This window comes from Pelmatolapia mariae, linkage group LG1 (assembly GCF_036321145.2).
Source record: "Pelmatolapia mariae isolate MD_Pm_ZW linkage group LG1, Pm_UMD_F_2, whole genome shotgun sequence".
Classification (NCBI taxonomy): Eukaryota; Metazoa; Chordata; class Actinopteri; order Cichliformes; family Cichlidae; genus Pelmatolapia; species Pelmatolapia mariae.
The window spans coordinates 8413378-8437868 of NC_086227.1; the positions used below are offsets into that span (position 1 = coordinate 8413378).

At 41.9% G+C, this 24491-nt stretch overlaps 1 protein-coding gene across 1 annotated transcript in view; it reads left to right on the forward strand.

Annotated features, from left to right (window-relative positions):
* LOC134625773 (protein kinase C-binding protein NELL1-like) overlaps nucleotides 1–24491 on the forward strand; it is a 280304-nt gene that overhangs the window by 198528 nt on the left and 57285 nt on the right. The window contains exon 14 of the mRNA XM_063471060.1: nucleotides 17628–17750. Coding sequence (XP_063327130.1) covers nucleotides 17628–17750 — 123 coding nt within the window. The remainder of the gene's footprint in view (nucleotides 1–17627; nucleotides 17751–24491) is intronic.

Consider the following 24491-nt stretch of genomic DNA (forward strand, 5'->3'; position numbering starts at 1 on the left):
TGTGAAGGTTCAATGTAAGGAGCGTTTCTTCTTGCTCATCACCAGACTGTACAACCATCCAAAGTGATGTCTGTAATCATGTTACGCTCCTTTTCTCCAAGACTGTCTCTTCTTCTTTGATGCATTGTCTTCCTGTTCCCTTGGCTGAATACAGACTGAGCTGCGTAGAGTAATATGTGACTGTGACTATGCATGGGAGGGATGTTTACTGACAGAACACATTAATGGAACATGCTTTCATTAATGTGAATTGCAACCTGAATGTCTTTATTGCCTTTAGCTGTGTAATTCATTGGGTAGCAAAGGAGTTGTATTTCAATTATGAGCTGCCTCTATTGCACAGAAAGGATTTAAACTGTGCGGTCAGGTGCATTGTGTACACAAACATATTATATCCAGCATGATGTGAGGCACTTATGTTTTAAAGTAAGAGGTCAATAATTGCACGCAAATGTAACTTAGGTGCATAACACATTATATGATGTGAAAATAAAATTAAAGCCCCATTAATTATAGTGAAGTACCAGTGGTGTATTTTTTTTGGGGGGGGGGGGCAAGATACACTATATGGACGTGGGAGTACAGGGACACACCTCTTGATCTTTAAATTCAGTATTTTCAGTCCCATTGCATAATGCATAAAAGTCAGAGTTCCAAACGACCTCTGAAATTAACATCTGCACAAAAACTGTGTGCCAGGAGCTTCGTGGCGTTTCCGTGGCTGAGCAGCTGTGTTTTAGGTGTCCCATTTGTTTCCATTGTAGTGTATACTATAATATATACCATGATTTCTATCTAGATTTTTAGAACAGTTGTGCAGTTTTTAATGACTTTAGACCAGACACACGGGGAACTGATCCAGTGCATGCCTCCTCTAAAGGAAAACAGCTCTTAGACCCTAAGGAGGGAGCCTGTTTATTAGAGGGGGTCAATGGTCTAGTGACTTTGATACTGATTGTGTTTGAGAGGATGGAAACAGTGACCTGGCCTCAAGAGAAAATAAGAAAAGAGACAAGAGAAAGAAGCAAGGACAGACAGAAAAGAAAATGGGATGGAGGTTGTACAACTTCCATTACTGTAATATACTGCAATACATAAGTGATCAGGACTACTAATGCATCACCGGTCTTATATTAGAATGTAATGTATAATGGAAATGGAAAAAAAAACATTAAAAAAAAATAAGTTATGGTAAAAGAATATTATTTGTGCATCATTTCCCAACCTGATGAAGGCCAAGCAGGGGAACGGTGCACAAACTGTTTCATTTAATATAACAATAGTAATAGTCCAAGAAATCATTAAACAAAAAACATATGACTTGCATGCAGTATCAAAACAAAAGGTGTAATTAAAAAGTAAACTGCCTCTTGAACTCTAGGTAGAATACCACAGACAAGTGAGGAATTTTCTGCAACATATTTTAGGGAATCCATGTCCTTCAAAGCTAAATGCTATGACAGGCAGTCAATATTTCTCCCCCTGTGACATGGAACAGATCTCTGCTGAGTTTGAATCTTGTCAAGGTGAGCAGCAAGGCTGAGGCGGAAAGTGAGCTTGATGACTTTGTGTTGCCAGGAAAAAAAAAAGATGAAAAAACCCTTGAAATTTCTGCCATGCTCTGGTCTGTTTTATGGGCCTGTCACTGGTCATTAAATTTCACATTACTGAAGTGTTCAGCGTGACATTACTGAACGAGGTGTCGATTGAAGCTTAAGAGATGAGGACATGTTTTAGAAATTTATTATGTAAAGTAAAAGTGAATCACGAGGTGTTAGTTTTACTAGCCTAGGCACCCTTTCTGGATACAGACACCCTGGTCACCACCAAAGGGTAGTGTTACCACTACACCATCCAGCTGCTATTGACATTGTCTGCCGGAGAGAAGAAACACGCCCCCTCGGGTGGTTGATAATGACCAAGCTAAGATTCTGTCGGACTTCCAGATATAGACAAGCAAACTGGTGATGGCTAACCAACCGGACATAGTAGTGGTGTACAATGAGAGGAAAATGACAGATGTACAAGTGATAGCAACATCAGGAAGAAGGCACATGAGAAGATTGAGAACTACCAAGGGCTTTTTTCCACAGCATGTCTGTTGTCCTGTCATCCTTCTCTCACCCCAACCAGTCGCTACAGATGGCCGCCCCTCCCTGAGCCTGGTTCTGCCAGAGGTTTCTTCTGGTTAAAAAGGAGTTTTTTCTTCCCACTGTCACCAAAGTGCTTGCTCATAGGGGGTCATATGATTGGGTTGGGTTTTTCTCTGTATGTATTATTGTAGGGTCTACCTTACAATATAAAGCACCTTGAGGCAACTGTTGTGATTTGTATAAATAAAATTGAATTGAATTGAATTGAATTGAATTGAATTGAATTGAATTGAATTGAATTGAATTGAATTGAATTGAATTGAGAGAAGAGCTTGAGAAGATGTGGAGGGTGAAGGCACACTTTTAGATAGGACACTAGGACAGTAGTCCAAGCTAGGTGAGTGGCTCCAGCAGATCCCAGGAACAACATCCGAGATCTCTGTGCAGAAGCATGCAGTCCTAGGAGCAGCAAGGGTTTAGTGCAGGACTCGAGCTTGAAGGATAAAGACTAAATATATAAAATACAAAAAAGAAAACCAAAAGTCAAGGATAAATGGGCCTTCATGTAAACATTTAAAGCATAGAAAAAGTTGAGTGGTGGTGTAAAGATTGCAGTGGTATTTACTTACTGGAGGTTAAGCAATTAGAGTGAAAAAGGGAGCTTTTAAAGGCTCTCCATAAATGCCACTCAGTCAGCTGATGGAGCTATAGTAAAGGAAATGTAATTATTAAAACATACATGAGAATGCAAATATGTTAAAAATGCATCGGGATTACATGCATTGGCGTATACTGCCTTAATAACTGTAATTAAGCATGTTTACTTATCCACTGCTGCGTCACTCTGAAGTCCTTGGATTCATTTAACATATTTTTTGAGAAAGCTACATTAAGCACCATCATGGCCTGGCTTAACACAAGAAAAAAAAAATGAAGGGGGATAATTCAGTCGTTTTGGGGTTTGGGGTTTGTTTGTTTTTTTCATGGCCTTTTTGGCATTCATTTACAGCTTCTGCTATGAGTCTATTCAATAATAACAACACAACAATATGCTCTAATTTCTACTATTGTCCGCATTTGAAAACCTTCTCACCTGATTATCAAAGTGACAAAATCATCTTTAAATCTTGAAAATATGGTAAAACTGTGCTGCACACTCAATGACATTACGCCTGATCTAGTTTGCTTACAGTTTGCCAGCCTTAATTTTAGTCAGTTTGTTGAGCTTTTTGAGCAGGGCCTGTGGGCTTTCACTTCACCGTGAACACTAATTACAACTGAGTGTGTCTAAGGTCTTTGATGCTGGAGATCATAGCAGCAGAACAGTGCCCACTCGATCTTGAAGAAACAACGTGGCTCATCGTGTATATAAACTGCTAAGAAAAAAAGAAAGTACGAAAGTACTGGAACACTTAGAAAACACAATGAGATCACAATAAGGGGGAAAAAGATCATGCTGAATATCTATCCTGATGTGAACTGGGTAATGAAAAGACGCCACATTGTCTGATGGAAATGAAAATTATCAACTTACAGTGAGCGAAGTTTAAAGACACCCCAAAAATCAGAGTGAAAAAATGATTCACCAGGCTAGGCCATGTTACTGAAATTACAGTGTAGCAACTTAAAATGAGAATCGGTAGTTTGTAAGGCTTGACAATGTTGGGGCATGCTCCTAACGAGAGAATGGATGGTGTCCTGGGGGATCTCCTATCAGATCTGGACCATACCATCACTGAGCACCCGGGCAGTCTCAGGTGCAACCTTGTGGTGTTGAAAGCAATGTCATGCCCCAGGATGAACCACTGCTGAAAGATGTTATAGGCAGCACAACGTTCTTAACAGCTTCTCCGGACCCTTTCATGTCTGTCACGTAATCAGGGTGAACCTGCTCTCATCTGTGAAAAGCACAGAGTGCCAGTGGTGGTCCTGCCAGTTCAGGTATTCTATTGGAAATGCCAATCAGGCGGCATGGTGAGAACAAGAACAGAGAACAAGCACAGAGCCTGCTAAAGGACATCTCATGTTTCTGAATGCTTGATTAGTTGGGTTACACCAGTGGCCTGTGGGAGGTCATTCTGTATCTCTGGCAGCACTCATGCTGTTCCTCCTTGCACAAAGGAGCAGATACCAGTCCTGCTGATGGGTTAGGGACAATCTACGGCCTTGTCCAGGTCTCCTGTATGTGAGTCCTTATTCTGTATAAACACTGCATACATTTCAGATGTATGTTCTGCTATTAGTCACAGACATTTTTGCCAGAGGGGTCTAAAATACCACAAAGGTATTGTGCTGGATCTATGTCATGAGACCTGCCCATGTCACAGTTTCCCTTTTTTCATTTTCAGAAACTGTTGTGTGATTTTGACAGTGTGCTTTGGATCATTATCGTGCTTGAATGTTCTTCCTCTGCAAAGGCGAAATTGGGACTCAACTTGTCAGCCAGCATTTTGGTACATCCAACAGGCATTCATGGTGCCATCTGTAAATGTCATCGCTCCAGCACCTTTTGTACTTATGCTGCCCCATTTCATCATACTCCCACCTGCACTGTCAGGACTATGCATTCACTGGAGTGCTGGCCAGAGTGACAGTAAGCAGGATGGATCCAAGCTGAGCAAATGTGTCATGGTCTCAAGTGACTAAGGAATCTGCCCCCAGTATGTATTCATCAGGCCTTTTAAAGTTTCATCATGCAGTTTGTGCTAAAGAGCACCTTCAGACAACAACTGTGATTTGTAGTCCTGTAACTTGTTCTACCTGATCACCATTGCAGCTGTGCATCCACTGATTTTTAGTTGCTCTTTCACTAGCAGGGACCACATCCTTGGCAACAATGGGCGATGAGGGATGAGGAGTGTGAATAGTGCTGCGGTTTGGGGAAGGCCTTGAAGGGGACTGGCGATGGCTCTCGGGCCGGGCAGAACCCCATGTACTAACGAGAAATAAAGGGAGGAAAGGAAGACAGGAGAGGACAGGAGAAGAGAGGAAAGAAAAAGGGGGGGCAGGGGGGGCATGAAAATGAGAACAGCAGGTATTGGAGAGGGGGGGTTTTTATAGCCTGAGGCCGGAGGGGGCGTGAAGGAGGAGTGGTCCCACTCCTGAAATTCAGATGATATCCCCACTAGTCTTTTCCATCTTTTTAAAGTCACACAATCATATTATAAGATTTCTGATATTTCTTTTTTATGTGGAGCATGATAAAGTTTAGATCACAGATGTATTCAGGTTTATCGCACCAAGTTTCTAACTTGGCAGTCTCCATTTTCAAAAAGGCCTCCCTGAAGATTTGTTTCTTTGTAAGAGGAAATACTCTACATGTGGATTTTTAAAATAACGTAAATGTTGAGTGTTCATGCCATTGTGACTCATTCACTTTTTTTGTTCAAATAACTCTAGTTTTGATGAAAAACGTGTTATTTTCTCATCAAAATGAGAAAATAACCTCTGCCTCTGATCCACCTATTAGCGTCTGTTGACAGTGCAGTGAGTGCCGCGGCCACTGTCCGTGGCTCTGATGATCAGTTATTATGCATCATTAGCCCAGTGCTTTGGGATGTCACCTCAGCATGTCCAGATCTGACACCGCATCACTCTATAATCATCACTAATTAGATTAATCTGATATAGATGGGCAGCATGCTCATATTAAGCTGCTGTCTCCTGGAGAATCACTGAAGTATCTACACCAGTGTTATGATGTTCCAGTGAAACATTTATTAGTGAACAGATTCTTGTACTGAAGAAACTTAATGGATCTTTTATAACGAATACTATATACAGATACTGTATATTGTAACTGATACTATAACTGACCACTGATGGTTATCAGTGAATAAGAGTTGCCACAGCTGCTAGATGTAAATACATTAAAATACAGTTCCCATATTAGCCAGTGTTAGCTTAACAAAATAGGAGCATTGGAAATTATATTAAAATGCAGTTAAATTAATCGCTAATAAATAGTTTAAAAGATTCTAAGTCAGTAGCAGAGTAGTCAATGCTTTGGAGATCATATGAACTCTCATACATTGTGGATTCATTTGTGTTTTCTTTTTGTCAGGGTTCTTTTTCTGCAACGCAAAAATCTGTCCAAAAGGGTAGGGTAGGGTTGTGTGTCGCCACATTTAGAAATAGATGCACAAAACGATTTCCCAGGAGAAAACAGCCTACTATGAGCTTCCAGGCTGATTACAACCAGTATGAAAAGTATTTCCTTGGATGTCCATTTTGAGTGCTGTGTGATAGTCAAGATTCGGTTGTTCATTTACTGTTTGGTGTTGATTTATTGAGCACATGGAACACAATTTTACCAAAGTAATTCAAGTTATCCTTTTTTCTGTTATTTGATCCCTCCATTGTGCTTGGAGGATTTTAGCGTCTTTCTAATCAGTGATATTTGTTAGTGATGTCTAAAGAACTCTATTGTGTAGTAACTCAATGCAAGGTGTATTTATGAAGTCGTGAACTGCTGCCAAAAACTTTTATCTACTACTTTAACTTTTTCCTTTTTGATGGCAGACACAAGAAAAAAGTAGCAGTGCCGAGACAGAAGATTCAAACCTCCACACCAGCTGCATAGTGAAAGCAGCATCAGCAGCAAAAGTAGCATCAGTTAAAAGTCATTCATGCATCTGACACAGAACATTCATCCAGAGGCCTGCTGTGCACTCAAGCACTTTTTGGCAGCACTCATAGCTCAGTATGCAATTCATGTAGTTACATGCATAAGTCACAAGAAAATAGACTTGACTTGTGAAGAGGCATGCAGGGTATACCTGCAATTAAAAAATAAATAAATAAAAATGGAAGAAGCTGGTGAAGACTGATACATAGGCTAGCTGTGCAATGATAAAATTCAAAGCATATACAGAACATTCGAGGAATGTAAGACACAACTGGTACTGACACCTCGGCACGTATGAGCCTTTCCATGCAAAAGTTGTAGCAGTCTTGTTCAAAACTTCCTACAGTTATTGTTACTCTTATTGGTTCCTCCTTCACCTCCAGCCGGTCGCGGCAGATGATGAGCCTGGTTCTGTCAGAAGTTTCTTCCTGTTAAAATGGAGTTTTTCATTCCCACTGTTGCCAAGTGCTTGCTTTTTTATGGTCTTTTGCTTTGTTGGCATCAACAATTACAAATTTCAGAGCATAAAGTGGCTGCTGATTGTTGAGAGAAGGTTTGAGGAGTGTTTAATAGGAGTTGTAATCACCAAGTCCAAACCTATTAAATTTCTGTGACTTTGGTAAAAGTTACCTGAGAGCTGAAATCCCTTTGGCTGTCAAATTTCTTTGAATGGCACCCTTCTACATTTTTCCACTTTAAAATTGTTGAAACCCCAAATAGTCTTGCCAGTTAAAAAATAGACCCCAAACTTTGCACAAATCACCATTTATTTCTTCATGAACTCTTTTTCCATGAACTCAGAAAATTAAACATTAGCCATCAAAACCCTATACTGAGTCTGTAAAAGGGGGACTCTATACACAATAATGTTTTCCCACAAAAGGGTCACATTTCTGTCCTTTCTCCATAACTCAGAAAGCAGAGATCAGAGTGAGCCGTTCAGGTTTATAGCCTCTTGTGACCTCAAAACAGTGCATGCTCATCCCCCTGCTGACAAAAAGACCCAGCAAATAAGCAGCTTCCACTGCCTGCTGGTTTTATTTCCACACTAGAGCTGCTTCTGACTACAGTAAAATGTCTCAGGTATGAGCAACACACTGCAAGTGTTCTCTTGTTAACTGTATATGGTATATACATGGTCACCTTGCCAGAAATTTTGGAAACAGAAAAGCCAAAAGCATTGCCAACTGTATAACGAATTGGACCATCTGGGATGCAGGAATGCTGTTTTCATGTACACCAAAAATTGTTTATGCTCGCTCACACCCAGCTAGAGGGCAGCAGTGGTTTGAGCCCCCATCTCCCCAGGTCTGCGTGTTAAAGTGTACTTGGCTGAGACACTGAATCCCAGAATTGCCCCTGATGTGTATGATTGTGTATAAGTGTGCACGATGGGTAAAAGCACAGAAGTGAATAGAATAAAAAAAAACTGTGTGAATGTAGTATAAAAGCACTTTGAGTGGGAAGACTAGAAAATCACTATTTAAGTACCAGTCCATAGCAGTAGAAGGTAGTCAAAGGTCCGCAACCACATTTTTCCAGTGTAATGGCACTAGAAATATATATGACATTACTCTCTGTACTCTTGTACAAAGAAGTCCCCGAGGTTTTGGGGGGAAAAAAGCACAATAAATCTAAAGAGCAAAGGCTCTATTTCAGTAAGTGCAACGACAAGTGCAAAGCACAGACTGTGTGGGCTTTCTGAAGCAGCTGTTTTAGACACAGACTGCAACAGAAGCAGTTAAGTTGAAAAGGATCACAGGGTTTTATTGTTGAATAAATACAAAGTCGTCATAACCAGCATAGATGAGATATTAAATAATTAAATTAGAATTTTAAAAAGAAAAATGCTGTCAATAACAGGTAACTGTGATCACTTTTTCGATTTGCAGGGAAGTGCAACAATGAGTCCAACTCTTGCTGTAAATGTAAATACTTTTGATACACAATTTATTGTTGGCTGTTGTTGATACAATCATCAGATTGGAAGCAAATTGAATTCGCACCAGAGGACATGCTTCTTTTCTCAGCACAATTTCTGGCATGATTTCCACCAATAGTTAGCTTTCCGCAGCCTCATTTGAATGAACCTCCCATCTGTTTGGCCTCCCTTCCTACCTGTAGCATTGTTCGAGTTGAACAAAAACACTGCAAGGACAGGCAAAGTGAAATTTAAGGACCACGAAACCCCCAAAAGGTCGAAGGGTTTCTCGAACTCACCATCCCAATGCCACAAAAATAGAGCCTTTAAGTGTGTTTTAGGATTTATTACAGCTTGTCAGTTCTTCACTTACTCATTATCTGTCAGTGTTGGCTTTCACTTTATAATTTTAAACTGGCCAGCAGACATTAAACAGCTTTAATAAGCAGCTGTGTCCATCAGTGTTTGGATTGTGTTGCTCTCACCGCCATTAGCTCACAGCTATTAGAACCCTGAATTTTTAATCACGCGACTCTTCCTGCCATCAATGTCGACTACTTTTCATATCCCTTCACGTAAACTCTAACACATACCACAAGCACTGTTAACACTCACCTCCACTTTACAGCTCAACCTAAGGAGGAAATCCTTGGGAAGAGAAAAGCAAAATAATTTTGCCGACTTGCTTTGGGGCTTTATGAGCACCACTCATTAATTAAGGGGAATGTATTAGTCATGACTCCCACCAAAGCGTTTGCATATTAATGAGGAGTGCGTTTGAGGGAGTGTGTATCTTTTGAGTGCTGTGAGCCCCGGGCACTGACTGGCACTTAAAGACACAGTTGATATAAAAAGATATTTTCGCAGTGCAGCTGGGCTGTAAATTCCCATCACAGCACCATCACAGGCTGCTCTTTAATGTATTGTTTATAATCATCTTAAATCATGTTAGATTCTAACTGAAGATGTATTTACTAAAGCTTAATCAGTGTGATAAGCTCAGCAGTAGGACATAAATCAATAACATGTTGCCAAAGATTAATTAATCTCACATTTATAAATGACAGACATCATTCCGACAATTCATAACGCAGCACAGAAACTGCCCTTTTATGATTTTTTTTAATGGCCCACTTTTAACTGTTGATGCTAGTAATTCTGTTGCCATCATGCTTTTTGACGACGTAGATCATGGCGTTCTCCTGACACATTTTGAATTGTGTTGTAGGAATTAGAGAGAAAGCCCTTAAATGGCGCAAGTCATATTTCTCAGTTAAGAGTTTCTCTATCCATTTTGGACAGTATTTGGCATCTGTGTACCCAGTTAGTTGTGGAGTACCTTTAGGTTACATTGTGGCGAGCTCAGTCAAGGAGGAGACAGAGGTATCGTTTGGTCTTGCTTCCCGCGAGCTAGCCAGGGAGCACAGCCGTTTATTAGCATTCGGCAGACGAGCACACAACGCCAACACCACCGCTCGGCGCAGCTCTAGCGCAACAACACAAAAAACACACATCTGCATCTAAAGGACAAAGGTCACTCTTTCGAGGATGCCAACGTTCACATTTTGGACAGAGAGGACAGATGGTTTGAAAGAGGAGTAAAAGAAGCCATTTACGTCCACTGTGAGCGACCATCTTTGAACAGAGGCGGTGGTTTACGACACCAATTGTCTGCCATCTATAATCCAGTTTTGAGATCCCTTCCCAGACGCCTTAACGCCCACTCACATTCTGGGCCATCTGACCTCAGGAAATCACATGATAGGGTGGGGCCAGGTTTAACAACGAGCTCACCCGAAACCCTGGCTGATTGGGACCCACACCCGCTTTCACACCTTGGCTCATGTGATTAGGTAGAGGATCATCAGGGGGTTCTTTGTCCCTCTTTGGGGGGAAACTCTCACTGGGTTTAAATCTAGGACTCTCCACCATTTGACCCTTAGAACTGAAGAAGCTTCTCGGATGAGAGGTGAAACGTCTTCAAGCAACTCAAAGAAGTCCAGACGCTTTTCTTTCCAAGCTCCTTAGAACACACAAAAAAGGCGCTCTCTCACCCGGAAACACCAGTCGCAGAGAGAGCGTCACCTGTAACCATGGCAACATGACAACAGAACATAACTGTCAATAACAAAACCCCGAACAGCCCTGACCCACTACATAGCCCCCACCTAAGGGGTCAGTCGTCCCCGACAACCCCATTACCCAACACAAAGTCCTGCAAATGTCCATGTGTCTTCTTTCGGCGCGCAGGCTGTTCTCTACCAGCAGGGGAAGAGTCACTCGGATCAGAACATGGGGTGCCACCAGCGTTACCCCTGCCCTGGCGGCTGCTGGAGCGGGCGGGCGGTATGGTGAGAGTCTGTCCTGGTGCAACACCGCCGTGCGCCCCAGGCCCGGCATGCAAATCCGGTACGCCACTTCTGTTAGCCGGCCCCCACCGAGGCGTGGACAAGCTCGAGCACCTGCGACCGCAGCGACTGAGGCACCAACAGCTGCAGGAGATCCTTGCCCTGTCCGGGGGCCCACCATCTCCGGTATAGGAGGCCGTCGTGGGTCTCCAGATTGTTGTACTGGGAATAGTAGGCCTTCACTTCGAGCCCCTGTCCCGACACCCCTGTCCAGCCTGGGCGTCGTGCCACCTCCAGCCAGGCCCCCACCTGAACCAACGTCACACTCCTGCTCCCACTTCAGCTGCTGCATGGTCAACAGGAGCCATCCCCCTCTGCTAGTTGTGGCTTGAGCAGTAGCCAGGCCCAGTGCCTCCTGGGCCCGCTCCTCCTGTCGTTTCGAGAGGGGCAGTCGGTGTGGGCGCAGACGGATGGGTTGAGCAGAGCCGGTGTCGATGGTGCGCTGAACCAGCCACGTCTGCCTGCAGTCTTCATCACTAGCGGCAACGATGTCCACATTCTCGTCCAGGAGGCACCTCAACCGCTGCCGCTGGTCATCAACAGCTTGGGTTGTCTTGGTCGAAGGAGGTTTGTCTTGCCTAGAGACTGGTCCAGAGCCACTGGCGTCCGAAGTCTGTTGAGCGGCAGCTGCCTGAAGCCCGGTTTGTCTGTCTCTGGTTCCCTCTGTTCCCTGCTTTTGACCGCACTGGAGGGAAAGAGTCTCTGTACCAAGAGTGATAGCCAGCTTCGCGGTGTCAACGCAGGCCCCCCAGGGGGTCAGCAGATCAAGGCCGATGATGCACTGGTCTTGGATGTCAGCAAGCCAGAAGTCGTGCACCAGCTCCAGATCCTTCACTCGGATCCGCAACGGTTTCTTCTCCCACATGTCAGTTCTCTCCCCTGTCACCGTCATCAGCTGGGTGTCGGTGGGCGACCAACCCATCACAAGCGGCCCGGATGTTCCAGGGAGCACACCAGGTCGTATTAGGGAAATGGTGGACCCCGTGTCCACCAGGGCCCGGCAGGGCTGGTCCTCAACACAGCAGTTCAGGTAGAGTCCCTTGAGGCGCCCGACTAGGCCCACCACCGTGCATCGTTCCTGGAGGGGGGCAGGAAGCTGGAGCGGTGGTCCCCTCGCTTCTCCGCTCCCCCTCTCATTTCCCTGAGGCCACATAGTTCTGGTCTTCGGGGCGGGCGCCAGGCAGTCGCGCGCCACGTGGCCAGGCTCATCGCACCGGTAGCAGCGGTCGGTTGGTCGACGGGGACGCCTCTAGGGCACCGAGGGCTGCAGCTGGCATATCTCCGGGACCTCCCCCTCCCTGTCGTACTCTGCGGCTCTGATTCGGGGGTAGATTGGGGGGGACACCTGCTGGTTAGGTCGCGAGGTGAGCACCAGCTCGGCCCTTTCAGCCTCAAGGAGCGCCTCACGGAGAGTTTGAGGCATTGCCAGGCGGACGTGTTGGCGCAGTCACTCTGGAAAAAGTCCTCGCAGAAAAGCATGCAGGCTAAGCTCCTCACGGGCCGCTGCTGGGAACTCCGGGTAGCCACGACGAGCATACAGCAACACGTCCGCTGCAAAGGTGCCCAGGCTCTCCCCCGGCCGACGGCTCCGGTTGGTCAGCTGCTCCCTGCTCTGATCAGTGGAGTGCCGCTGCCCAAACCGCCTCTCGAGTGCTATGGTGAGGGACTGGAGCTCATGCTGCTCTGACGGGGCTAGGTCAAGGAGTACCTGCAGTGCATCTCTTTCCAATGCTAGTGCTAGGTGTGTAGCAGCCTCTTCGTCGCTCCAGCCACTATGCCTCGCAGCTAGGCAAAGAGCTCTGGTTTCCTCTTCCCATATGGATAATCTTTCTCCAGGTTATGTTAAACATACTGCAGTCTGGCTTAAAGATGTCTCTTATGCAGAAGTGGAGGTTTTTTGGTCTGCAACCTCGCAGTAGTGATTGTCTTTAGACACATCTCTCACTAGTTTCCTTTCCAGAGCCTTTGAAATCTTTTGCTTCCTACCTCTGCCAGGTTTGTTCTGTCTGGCTTTCTCTGAATTTCTCACTCTAGTTCTTGGCACTTGGAAACGCTGTGATAACTTTGCGTATCTCCCTCTTTATGAGCATCAACAATTCTTTTTTCTTAAGTCTAAACTGGTTTTGTTTTTGGTATGATGCTTTCTCAAGTGACAGCTCAAATCCGTGCTGAAGTTATGATACTGTGTGTAAATCAGAAGATAACCCTCATTTTTAACTTGATGAAACTTTGAGCATTACACAGTTGAAGTTAAATCATTGCACAGCAGTGGTTTGTGTTATGGTTCAATAAAAAGGTCAGTTTTTCAGGTGGCTAATAATATGAAGCTGGTAATTTTTGTTTTTTTGTTTTTCTCTGAAATTATAATGTGCAAATAGATATAATTTATGCTTTTCATACAAAATGACTATGTCCAGAAATGCTGCGTTGAAAATTCCTCACTCCACACTGTTTAAAAAATGCTTAGGAATTCTGACAAAAACTTTAGATTTCATACAGGGGCTAAAAATTTGTCCTCATCAGCCTATGCTTCCTTCTGCACTTACTTTTAAAAAGCACATCTACTTCACTGCGTTCCAGGTAATCTCCAGCTATATCTGCCAGTACAAATCAATATCAGTGTTTTTATTTCTGTTCTCTGGTGAACACTCTCAGAGATACATGATCATAAATGAAGAAGTTATTTTATTTGGGCAACCCAACCTTCTACATGGGTATGACAGTGACCATGGTCTTTGAGCTTCTTACTTTCACCCAGTTTTAGGAACTTTGGTGTGATTTTTGACTTGACTTGACACCTGTGATTATCATTTCATGTTGTTATAATTTAGTTCTTTTCAACTACACAGCAACCACCGGGTTATGATGCCCCAATGTCAACCGTAACACAGGCCTGTCAGAGTGGGTCTCGTTAGTGTAACATGTGTGTAACATGTGTGTAACATGTGTGTAACATGTTAATTCTGTGGCGTTTAAAATGCTGCAGCATGCCGGTGCGGTTTAAAGAAACAGGAGCTCATCCAAGCAGTTGCTCATTTGCTTTTAACAGTGTGACACGACAATCAGACATTTTTTTCCTGTTGCAGAAATGTATCTGTCACCTCAGTAGCAGAGATAAAAATATATGCCTTTTTTCACGGTAGGTCTTTTGACATTTCATAGTAGTAAGAAGCTTCTGCTTTCTGGTGCATTTTCACCTGTCTATGCTGCCTCAATATCATAACGCAATGGCTTAACTGTGACACCTGAACATTTTTTTAATGTTACAAGTGTCACCTTTGGCTCCTTTAGAACTGAACACAAAAATCTTCTATAGTGTTTTGAAAAAAAACTGTGCTGTGACTTTAGGTTCAGTTTTAGAATTTTTGAGCACATCGGTGTGCATAAATGTTATATCAGCAATTTAAATAAACCTAAATAATATATTCTATGTGTGCTACGCACAAGGTTTATTAATTTGTGGAGAATAGGTATGGGTGAAAGGTCCTAATAAACGTTGCAGTTTGATTTGCTGTAAACAACAGCCTTAGCTGTGATTTCCAACTAAGACCACTTGCAGCGATGGGCAGTTATACATCAGCACACTGGTGAGTCCAGCAGGTCTGGTGTCAGCTCTGTCGTGAATGGAACAGGGGGAAAACTGGGAAGTATTCCCTCATTATGCTCCTTTTTATTAGGATTTGAGAGAAGCTCTAGTCTTCAAGTATCATGGAGGTAACCTGTCAGGTCTCTGAGCCACACAGGTTACTATGAAACACATTACAAAGAAGGAGAAATATTCTGTTTCAAATTGAAAGAAAAATGATCTCTCCTTAGCATACAGCTTAAGTTTGAAAATATCCTGCACGTGGTTAAGTTAGCCTACTTTTGGAGGACTACAGCTGAGCTGTTCTTAAAAAAATAATAAAAATAAGAATAAGAGAAGATTGTATTGATTCCAGAGGGAAATGCATAGTAAGCACAGAAACTGCCAGGGGGCTGGCTTGCCAAGATCAGTGCATCAGATCATAAAATAACAAATGTAAATGTTTTAAAACCACTAATAGTGTCATAATCAAATTTGCTGTTGTTCATTGGTGAAGTCTTTGTCTTTATGGCCGATGAGAACTACGCTCTAAGTAAACTCATGGTGTTGAGTTTAAGGTCGCAATAGCTAGTTTCACATGCCTTTAATATACCATGGGGCTCTGTTTTTCTTGCATTTTAGTCACTCGGGTCAAAAAGGACGACAAACCAGAAAAGCCTACATTGTAATACAGAAATCACTACCATAGTAGCTCAGTCAGATCCAAAAAATAGCATTTTTTACAATAAAATATGGTGCATTCATAATTTGCTGTAAATCCAAGTTGCTATTTACGATTTTCTAAGCTACCACAAAAGCTACCTGTGTTACTTTGTATCATATAAAAATATTTTTTATCTTTAGCAAATGCAGCAAACCATCAAAGATGTGAAAAGTCCAAAGTTAAACTTCGGCTATGCAGTTACATTTGAACTACGTTGCCAGAGAAGTGAAATGGAATTCCCGTTTAGTGGAAGGTTTCTTAGTGGTGGTTAATCATGCACTGCCTGCGGTACTAAATCCCTTTCCTTTTCCCCCAGGCCTCTATCTAAGAGCAAACATATAAAAGTCAAGAGAGCAGTTCATGGTACCCAGCAGAATATAAAACACCGACCCTGAGATTGTACGTTACATGCAGCACTTACTATTTTATTAGTAAGTCATCATTTCACGATTCTAACAAAACTGTCCATATTTTCATAATGCTGACCTTGCACAGTTTTCTATTACAAAAAATTGTCTCAGTTTTGCGGTCATAGAATATTGTTTGCCCCTTTATTTGAGTCAAAGAATGAGTGAATAAGGCAATAATTTCTCTTTCAAGGGTTTGACATGACAGAAATCATGCTTGCTGTCATTATCATCAGCTGCTGTAAGGCCACTTTCTGTGTTGTGATTGGATCAGTGCACCTCCACTCGTTCATTCAGAGCTACACATTTAAGCTGACAATTGTTTTGATCATCATATTGTTAAATAGTTTTGACAAATTAGAGCACATCACAAAAAAACTGCAATCATGAATATATCTTCATATTGTTCTAAACTGATATATTGAACGCAATCAGGGACTAGATTTGTCACCCCGACTGTAAGTACTAGATCCAAGTGTCAAACATTTGGCCCTCAAGCCATAAACAGCCCACTAAACAGCCCAATCCCATGTCACATGTCAAACAAAATGTGGAAAAGGTGCACAAACCAAACCTCCTAGAGAGCCATAGGGTTCACGTTTCTCTGCAAAGCAGGGCTGCTGTAACTCTAAACTCAATTATACATCCAGCCATCCATTGAATTTTCTTCCACTAATCCAATTCAGAGTTGTGGGCAGGCTGAAGCTTATCCCAGCTGTCATAGGACAAGAGGTGGGGTACGTCCTATTATAGGCCTCCAAACTCCACTAATAAATATGAAAACAATAAAGCAATAACAGCAGTAAAAATAAGATCAAAATCAAGACTTAGACAAAGTGATTAAATTGGTTCATTCTCAGAATGTACTTGTACTCCTGCACACTTTTAAAACATGCTGTTTTGTCCCAGTTTTAATCTGACAGCCCACTTAAGATCAAACCGAGCTCTGTTTGAACTACAATGAGTCTGACAGCCCTGCTCGAGACGGCTTATATATGTTCTGGCCATATCATGCTTTAATTATATTCCCCGCATTATCTGTGATAATGTTCTTGTACTGAATTTGTCACATACTCAGCGGTAGGGACATTCACCTTGTCTCATTACCGGGATGCAGAGCGTTGATTGCAGTGAGCAGGTTTTTGGCAGAGTTTTTACGGGTGGGTAAGGAAACTGTTTTTCTTTTTTTCTTTCTGCTTTGTCTTCATAATAAAAAAAAAAATCTCTTCTGGCAGTGGGAAAGAGAACAAAACAGAAGCAGCCCATGCTGTTAGCCTACTGTCTAATCACTCTGCCCCATGTTGGCGTACAAATACTGCAACACTTTAAGCAACTGTATTCAACTCGTAGAGTCAAGAATTCTCTTTCTGGAAAACTCAAAGTGTTCACATGTTAAAGTAAAGAGATGGTATATTTTCGATATTGTGTCTAGCAAGTCATCAGTGTCCAAGCCAACATCATTAGGCTAATTAATTCTGATGCTCAGTAATTAGTCAGCACACCTGCCATGTGTCAGCTGTTGCCTCTCCACCACGGGCGGTAGTTTTTAAGTAAAAGCGGGCTTGGAACGAAAGCGAGCTTGTGTGTTTGTTTGAAGTCACCTTCGAGAATCCACTTCAAGTCCATTTTGAGCATGCCAAGCATAACTGGTGTTTGAAAACATGGTTGCTCAGAGAGGTGGCTGTTGACAGAAGAAAGGCTCAGCTATGGCTTCTCATTCTGAGCCAAGCAGCTGGTTGACTGTCCTCTCAGAGCGTAGCGATTGGGTGGCCTCTCGGCTCAAAAAGAAATGACCCCTCCATCTTTCACACACAGCAAAGTCACAAACACACACACACTCTATTCTCTATGTGAAGTTCCTCTCTGTCGGTTTCTCCCTCAGAGCATGACGAGTGCGCCAGCGGCCAGAATTTGTGTGATGAGAACGCCATCTGCACCAACACCATCAGGGGACATCTGTGTACCTGCAAGCCGGGCTACGTGGGCAATGGCACCATCTGCAGAGGTAAGTTCCTGAACCTGGAATATCCCACCTGACACACAGACACAGAAACAAAAACCTTGCCCCACATCCTCTGAAGATAGGTCGCATGCTTCATTACAACACGGTTCATATGGTTCGCTCCTCCTTCATATCCTCTAACCAGGCAGCAGCTGCCATAGAGATGGTGAAAATTGAATCTGGACCATTTTCAGCCAGTTTTTGCCCAAGTGTGCTTCTTTCCCCTCGCTGCTCACCCTGCTCCCCATTGACCTGATGCCCTGCCAGGCACGTTTCCTGGTTTGCCTGCATATAATAGCAATTGAACAGCATACAGAGGAAAACGCTTTGTTTTCAGGTTCACAAAAAATTAACATTTGGAAAAAATATCAGAACCTTTGCATATCTATAGCTATGAAAATTACAATTCTTTATAATAGACTCCATTAAATCTACACATAGACCTTAGAAGTGTTGATCATTCACTTCAGCAAGCATGTTAAAGATATGGTTGTTTGGCTGCTAGAGATTAGACCAAAGACTCAAGTTGCAACTACTTGGTCTGCAGTAGCACATGTTTGTCAGCAAAGCAAAGCACGTTTTACAAAAATTGTGGGAAATTTGTGAAGTTCTGTTTTGTTGTCTTGAGTTTAGCATCTTGGTCAGGCATGGATATTACTAAAAAGAAAATGGACCTTGCACAATCATAGCAACTGAAACTAGAAGTTAAGATAATAAGCGCATTAGGAAAGTATTCCTTGAATGAGATGAGAGATTACAATCCAGCTGCTGGAGTTTCTTCCTGTTGGCTCTTAGAAAGGTTCTCTGGTTAGGACACTTTGATATTGATACCTCCATATTTAAATATGGTCTGTATTCTTTAACTATAAATATACTGTGACTCATTTGTCTTAAAAAGAGGTATTAAGACATGTTAAGTTTGGAGGATCCTGCCAACAGTCTAACCTTAGTAAGATGCTTAATTTTAGTAAGTTGTCAGAGTCAGTGTACATTTTGAATATTGCGTATTTTATTGTATAAAACAGGAGTCGGTGGTGGGTCAAATAGAGTGACTTTGTGCTTTTTTGTTATGTCAAATCAATCTCCTATTCACGGGTAGATGACGTGTTCGTGCGTTCAATCAGCGAGGCGCAGTATGAATTCTGCTGAAATGCATATTTTCAGGGCTGATGAAACAGGGCAGCCATTTCTAGGCCATGCAGGGCAATCGTAGCAGCAGAGGCTCGTTAGAGGGTTGAGAGCTTTTACAGTCCAGAGGAGTGCTGTGGCTTGAGGTCACCAAAATACCACAAACATTGCTAGGATCCACCAACAGAGCTGCAGAAACATCAGATTTTCACTTTAGCCAACCAGTCAATGAGAAAGAAAACATACTACATTTCAGAATCTGAGGAATCAGGAAATTTTTTATTTACGGTATCTGTTTGATAAGAGATCTTTAGTCACACACAAAGACATGGCAGGTATATCTTGCCTGGGTGTTAAGGTTGCACTCTGCCTGTTACATTTTATGGGTATTTTTGCGATTTGGTAAAATAGAGTTAATTGCTCAATTTGTCCCTTTTTTATCAGCAAAGAGCAAAACACTCAGGTTGAAATTTTTTTGTGTGTATGTGTAGGAGATAACGAGCTCTATATTATAAAGGGTTTGAGGGTTTGAGGTTTATTTCTCAAAATGTGTTTTGTTGCTCAGATTTGGTGCTGCCTACTCATAATATACTGTACTTCTGAACTCAAGTCTTAAAATACAGCTCAACTCCCAGCCCTGCTCATGTCTACAGCTTGATTTGTAAATAAAGAGACCCCATGGGCTTGCATGGAGCGCTTTCGTGTAATTTTTTAGACTGTGTGCATATGCTTGGCTGCTGTCCAAGAGATGGGAGAGTCATTAAGCCTAATTACGCTTTGATATTCTAACCTACCTAAACATGATCTCAACAAAATTCTGGCAAATGTGCTGCAGTTGGATGTATTTGTTGCTGCACAAGCTGACATCCCCCCCAAAAGGCAATATATGCCGCCTGTGAGGATGTGGGCTTTTATTTGCTTTCCTGTAATTTCCTTGAAAGTGCCGAATATCAACAGGGAATGTCAGGACTACTATCTACTCTATCATTTTTCAGGGTTAAAAACCATGCTTTATTTTGACCTTCCCACCGTGTTCCATAGTGAAGCCACACTTTGCGTCCGCCTTGCTGCTCATCACCGTGAAACTTAATAATGTTGTAATTAGGACAGGACAGAGGAAAGCATGTCAGTAATACAAATGATTAGTGGGAGGGTAAGTGTATCATATGGTGCTGTGGGTTGACATCTGCATGTATGTGATGGACAAGAAGTAGGGAAAGTGAATGATGAAACAAAAAGCAGCAAATGCAGGAGAGTGAAAGAGGAGGTAAATGCAGTGACAGAACCAGAAAGTAACAGGAGACATAAAAAAAAAAAAAGGAAAGAAGTCGTTGTCACCCACCCCCACTCACTCAGCCATCTGTAAAACAGGCATTAGGATGAGCAGCAGGTAGGAGGCAGGTCCAGGGAGAGATCAATGTAATTTGCAAAGTGCCTTCCACATAGTTTCAGCCTCTGGATTGTCTCCAGACTCATGACACACACACACACACACACACATACACACACACACACACACACACACACACACACACACACACACACACACACACACGCACGCACACACACACACAGAGGCACACAATGCTTGAGGACAATATAAAAATTAAACTACAGCCTACATATTTGTCACTCCAGAAGTCACGGTCAATGTGCAATTTATATAACAGAGAGGTGAATATATCAAACAATGTTTAGAATATAAATGATGAAATATGAAAACATTAGTTAACATAGTGGGTTTTGTTTTGTTTTTTCATGTTGGAATTAGAAATGCACTTTATTAAAAATGGGTACTTTTAGGCACATGAAAAATGTGCATCTAGCTCCTGAACATGTAATTCCATCCGTGGACTTTATTCTGCACTCCTCTAATATCCTTTCAAAAGATTTCCTGCAAGGAAAAACCCACTTTAGCTGCAACAGGAAGGTGTGGCATTATTGTTAAATGATGATTTCTTTTTTAAAATTTGCCCCAAAGTTGCTGGAAACGTTTAAAATCAGGATTCTGAACAAACTGGTCAAATACTCCTTCACCAAACTAGAATAAAAACCTAGTTCATGTAGTGCCTAGATATTCCTAGTCTGGGAAATTAACCCAGACCCCACATTGTGTAGCTAATACATGATCAGTCATTATGCTGAGACCATGCATGACACTCAATCCAGCTGACTAATGACATTTGTCAGAGGCATGTAGGGAAATTCGTTTTAATAATGTCATTAAAACTTCCTGCATTTTACCTATATTGTGCAAGCCAATTAGTATATTATGTGAGAGGGGAGTTTGAGGAATCTCTCTCTATTTTCCCCCTCCCCCTGAGATCTCATTACTGTGTGATGGTGACAGTGTTGGCCAATCGACCTGTGCCTCCCATCTCATTCCCCTCATACATCACTACTGCCCTCTTAGGAATAGGGGAATTAGTCTGAGTGTGACTGCAGCTCCTCAGCCTGTCCCTGCTAATGTTAATAAGGCAAAAAGGTGAGTTTAGCTTGCTTTGAGAAATGAGTTCATACCCGACTGTGCAAAACTGCATTTCAGAGACAGAAAATGTATGGGTAACTGAGGGGTGGAACGGCCAACAAGTGCCCATCAACATTTAATGTCTTTTTACATATACAATACAACTTCTCTTGGATTTGTTGTCAAGGAGGTAGCATTTTCTTTTGCAAAGGTATAATTTGGCGTTTACTATTTGTTAGGGCTTGGAGGATGGTAAAACCTGCTATAGGTATAGGTTTATATGCTCAGTGACTTCCGAACTGAAAATCTCACACATTTTGTTAGACTTTAGATTAAAGCTCCTCTTTTACCCCATTTGATGTCATGAAGTGATGTTTCATTAATTATTAGATTGGCAAGACTTTTGTGAATACCTTAGTTTTCAGCCAATTACATCTCTATACAGTGGTGGTCAGATGTTTACGCACACTCATGAATATCATGGTCATTCTAGGCTTGTAATGACTGCTTTGAACTGTTGTTTTCCCAGGGTGGAATGATTGTACGGCATACATCTTTAATGACTTTATAAAGCAAGAATTGGGTACACAAGTTTGAATATATTTCGGATTTTTTCTAATCCAAACTGGTTGGTTAAATGTCCCTTAGCAAACTGTACCTTGACCAGATGCTTTTGGTAGCTGTCAACAGCCTTCTGGCATAATTCTGGCTGGATATTTGATCACTCTTCTTTGCAGAATTGGTTGAGTTCATTTAAATTGGTTGGTTTATTGCCACAGAACCGGCTTTTAAGTGTAGTCCAGAAATGTTCAGTAGAGTTGAGGTCAGGGCTTTGGGAAGGTGATGCCAGAGGCTAAATGTAAGCCTCCATTGTCCTGTTAGAACACACAATTTTGTCCAAGTTTCAGTCATCTAGATATTAATTTATGAAGTTGAAACATTTGGAAGTAGTCGTCCTCATTCATTATTCCATCCATTATGTGCAGTCTACCAGTATCACTGACAGACAAAGAATGCCAGAGGATGATTCTACTGCCAACAAGCAGAGAGCTGGTACAAAACATTAGTTTTACCCCTCCAAACATATCTCTTTGTGGCCAGATAGCTCAGTCTTTGTCTCATCTGACCGGAAAACTATCGTCTAGAAGGTAATTGGCTTGTCCATGTGGGCAGCTGTAAATTTCAGTCGATGTTGAAAGTGTCATTTTGGAGTGGGGACTGACTCTCAGTCGACACCCTCTCAGTTCAGTATTTGTTTTTTTTCTGGGTTTTTTGGTTGTTTTTTTCAACTGATGGTCTTGGAATGGGTGATTGTTTAGAAATGGCTCCAAGAGACTTTCCCAACTTATCCAAATCTATACTTCTCTTCAAGTTAATAGGCCTTGGATTTTGTCAGGTTAAAAAACATTGTAGAACCCCCAGAATTTCTGTATATATTTGATCCTGTATGTGTACTTTCAACTCCATTGGATTGGAGAAAATCCAAAATAAATTCAAAGTCTTGAAAACAATTCTTTTTTTTCTTTTTGAAGTCATTGGAGATGGTGTACAATCATTCCACCCTGGAAAATTACCACAACATTCATGCCCATGAGAAGTGTTTGCAATCTTTTAATTTTCTTTTTTAGGCCTTTTGGTGTTTCTGAGCTGGCCAGTTCCGTCCATTTGGGAATGTACCAGTTTTTTTGATTTGGCAAATCCTAAAGCTTTTGATAGTCCTTTGATATTTTTGGTTTCAGCCTAATAATGGCTTCCTTAATTTAAAATTGCATGCCTTGCACGTGAAAAAATGGGGGACTGTGTATTCAGATGACTGTAATTCCTAAACAGTTAACTCAGTACTTTTGTTAAACTCCTTGAATTAAAGCTGAAAGCCAGCACCTCAATCATATCTTGCTTGTTTGGTTTAAAATGCACCATGGTGATGTACAGAGGCAAAATTACAAAAATTGTGCTGTTGTCAAATACTTATGGACTTAACTGCATAGCTTGTATATGTGAAACAAGGTTTTTGATATATTTACAGGATAATATTTCAATGGGTGTGAATCATTAAAGAGTTAAAGGATTAAACTCTGTGGAAAAGAGCTATTTCAGGTGATGCATTCAAGTCAGTGTGAAAGTGATTCAATAGGCCGTTTGTCTAATGGGCCCTAATTGCAAGCTTTCTGCTATGTTGAATTGAAAAGAGGAAATGTACTGAGATTTGAACTTTTTTTTGCGTCTTAAGAACTAGAGTGAGTATATTTTCTGGTTACGTTTATCTGAGTACATCTCTTCAGAGGATAAATCTTAACAGATAGACAAAAATCAAGATGCCCATTAAAGACTGTAGGTTTCTGAGACCAAGAGTTTTCACACATAAACTCTGGACAATTTTGGGAAGAGTCAGAAAAGTTAACCCATTACCTGACTGTCCCCTTACTTCCTTGCAGCACACCACAGGAGACTATACATGCTTCCCATTTGCTCACTGTGAATTCACTGGATAATTACCTGCTATATTCTAACATAGGTGCAATCAGACAGTACATGGGCTTTGTGCCTGGGAGCTGAGAGGAGAAAGTATGTTCAGTGTCTGATCCTGCTAAGCAGAGATTTGTATTCTCACACAATAATATTACATAATAAAATTACACTTGCCGGGGCAGGGAGGTGGAAAGATTAAAGAGTTTACATTAAAGAACTGCATCAGCATCGTTTGTCCGTGTTCACATCTGTGTGCTCTACTGCATAGCACTCTGCGTTACCAGCAAGAGTATCTGTTAAACAAAGAGTATACAGTACTTTTCACAGATTTAATATAGTTGAGTACCACCGGCACAAGACTGATTGAAGACAAAAAAAACATCACAGAGATGATAGAATGAGGACAGCATGCTGGATTTTCGCTTGGTGCATTAAATTATATTACAAGAGTGGATGTGATAGAGCTGAACACAAGGGGGGGGTTTTTGGGCGGGGGGGGGGGGGGGTCTCTCTTTGCTGCTACATCTAACAGTGGGGCACAGACTAAAAATAATTGCCTCAAATGATAATTGCTACAAAGCTTCAAAAACAAGTAGCGAGTTTGTTTTTTTTTCTTTTCCGTGTTACAATTTTCTTTTCCACATTTGCAATTAATCATAGCTTCAGATACTGTGGTTTTC